The sequence below is a fragment of the Penaeus chinensis genome, chromosome 7, assembly GCF_019202785.1.
Source record: "Penaeus chinensis breed Huanghai No. 1 chromosome 7, ASM1920278v2, whole genome shotgun sequence".
NCBI classification, from domain to species: Eukaryota; Metazoa; Arthropoda; class Malacostraca; order Decapoda; family Penaeidae; genus Penaeus; species Penaeus chinensis.
The window spans coordinates 24273248-24275747 of NC_061825.1; the positions used below are offsets into that span (position 1 = coordinate 24273248).

Sequence of the window (2500 nt, forward strand, 5' to 3'; positions counted from 1 at the left end):
ACTATTGTTATTATTATTATTATCATCATACAATTATCGTACTGACATTAATAAGGAAAATGTTTTTAAGAATAGCAATTGAAGTCATTTTGATGATAATGATATAACAATAATGATTTTGATAATGGCTGTGATAATAATTAGTTACCAATATTAGCACCGCCATCATTATCATTAGCACCAGTTTTAATTGAAGTGATAGTACGAATGATGATAGCTTAAGACGTATTTGTATCACTTTGCAATCAAGGTCTTTATCATTATTGCAGCATTAAGGCATTATTAGCTGTGAGTGCATGGTGCAATACCGAAGAAAGATCCTGTGGCTGGCTTCCGCAGTTCCTCCGCCGGGCATAATACCAGCGGAGAATATTTAAAAAGCAGGGTGAAGTTAGAAGCTCTCAGCTATTCACTGGAGACTTGATTACTAGATATGACTCTTGATTTTGGCTTTTTGTTTGAAACTGTTCCGAACTATTCAAAGAAAAGTGATTCGATTCTTCTTATTTGCCTTCTTCTGCTTCTTCTTCGGGGTGAGGTTGGGTGGTCATTTTATTTTGACGTTTTATGTTTTAGTTGTATTCTTCGGATATTAATAATTTGATTATGTATGAGGAGAAAATTCATTTGTATTTTTTACCCTATTGATTGTATGTTTTAATTAGCAACTTTTCTCCTCCTGCAGAAAGGCCCGCGTTGTGTCGCCTTCCCCTCACACTCCTTCCTTACAATCCCCATCTCTCAGTGTTTAATTAGATGTCCCGGATCAGAGTACATTTTCCTGCCGTGTAATTATTTCTCGTCCCCTCCCGCAGTGGCCCCCAACCGCCCCCAGATGGAGGTGGAGACGCTGCAGGTGGCGTCAGGCCAGAACTTCACCGTGCAGGAGGAGCGCACCGGCAAGATCAAGTGCATCTCCCGCTTCGGCAATCCTCCGGCGGAGATTAAGTGGTTCATCGGTAAGTGAAAGTGACGTCATGATCATTCGGCCGCGATAATTGGCGGGTGGAAAGGGGAGGGGGCTAGGGAGGGAAGAGAGGTGGGATCGTTTTTTTGCGGGACTTTTAGGTAAGCGAGGCGCGGCGCACAAAATCCAGATGATCTTACACCCAAACCTACTCATACTCATAAACTCACCTAGCCGGAAACACACTTCCCACAAATTACCCACAAACATGTATACACAGAGAAGTGTGAATTATTTATTTTGTGCAACAGTAGATTTGTCTTCCTTCTGATAGCCCATTCGGAAATGAAGGAGAGTGCTGCTCTCTACAGGAGGGGAAATTGCCAGAAGCCTTTAAGGCCGGGAAAAATCCTGTTTTTTTCCGTCAACAAAGGGGAGAGTGGCCGCGCCCTGTGCCGTGAAGAATGCTTGGCCTCCGCGAGGAAGGGCCGAGCGAAGGAAATCATTAGTTAGAACGTTAGGTAAACAACGCATGGGAGTATGAGCGTCTTTTTGCAGTATGTAAAAAGGAAATCCAGTGATGCAAGCGACTGAACAGACTAAGGTGCGAGGTTCATAAGGCAGCAGACGAGCGAAGCAGTAGGAGCATAGCAGGAAGGTGGAGGCACGGCCGGCCAGCAGGGCGCGGGGGAGAGAGAAAGGCAGTGATTGGTTGCACAGGGCCAGTCCGTTGGCCATTACAACAGAATCAGAGTAAGGCTAACTAAGTTAGTGGTTAAATTGGATGGAATTTTTGGTATATTGTCAGGGACGGTCGCCAAAAACTCAATAGTGCAGGAGCTGCAAGAAAGAAGTCTAAAAGGAATGAAAAGAAACGTCGTGGGCGTTTTCATCCACAAAGAAAAATTTGTTGTTATTAGGTTTCGTTTTTGATATGCATGTAATACAGTGGGAATCGCCGCGTTTGCCATGCCCTTAAAAGAAGCTGCCGTAAAAATAGCAGGCGCTTGGAAGACTCCGAGAGTGCTCTAAAAGTTTCGAGTAAGTGGTTCGGGTGGAAAGAAAAAATCAGGGGAGCCACATTCAGGAACATTTACTTAACTGTATTAGAAATACATTTTTTACATTTCATGGAATAAGTTTGTTTGCTGTTTATTTATATCCACACTGGAGCCAGTGCGTGATACTTGGAGCGAAGCAGTCCTAACGTCTCCCGCTGCCACAGGCGAGGAGGAGCTGCCCGCCGAGGAGTACGAGCAGACCAACGTGACGGAGGCGGAGCGCAGCAAGACGTGGATGGCGGTGTCGGCGCTGGAGCACACGTACCACAAGGAGGACCACGGCCTCCCGCTCCGATGCGTCGCCGTCCACCAGGCCTACCGCACCAAGTCCGAGTCCGTCGAGGTCATTCTCGACGTCCAGTGTTAGTACACGAGCAGATTAGTCTCTGGGGAGGCCGCAAGTCTTCTTGCATTCCCTGGCGCGCGCGCGCGCGTGTGTGTGTGTGTGTGTGTGTGTGTGTGTGTGTGTGTGTGTGTGTGTGTGTGTGTGTGTGTGTGTGTGTGTGTATAGTATAGTATATATATATATATA

The 2500-nt window shown here is 46.0% G+C and overlaps 1 protein-coding gene across 7 annotated transcripts in view; it reads left to right on the plus strand.

The window, feature by feature from the left end:
- Positions 1 to 2500, plus strand: part of LOC125027193 (irregular chiasm C-roughest protein-like) — a 36162-nt gene that overhangs the window by 3374 nt on the left and 30288 nt on the right. For all 7 annotated transcript variants that reach the window (XM_047616110.1, XM_047616113.1, XM_047616112.1 and 4 more), the window contains exons 2-3: positions 816 to 959; positions 2133 to 2330. In XM_047616110.1, the coding sequence (XP_047472066.1) occupies positions 816 to 959; positions 2133 to 2330 (342 nt within the window). The remainder of the gene's footprint in view (positions 1 to 815; positions 960 to 2132; positions 2331 to 2500) is intronic.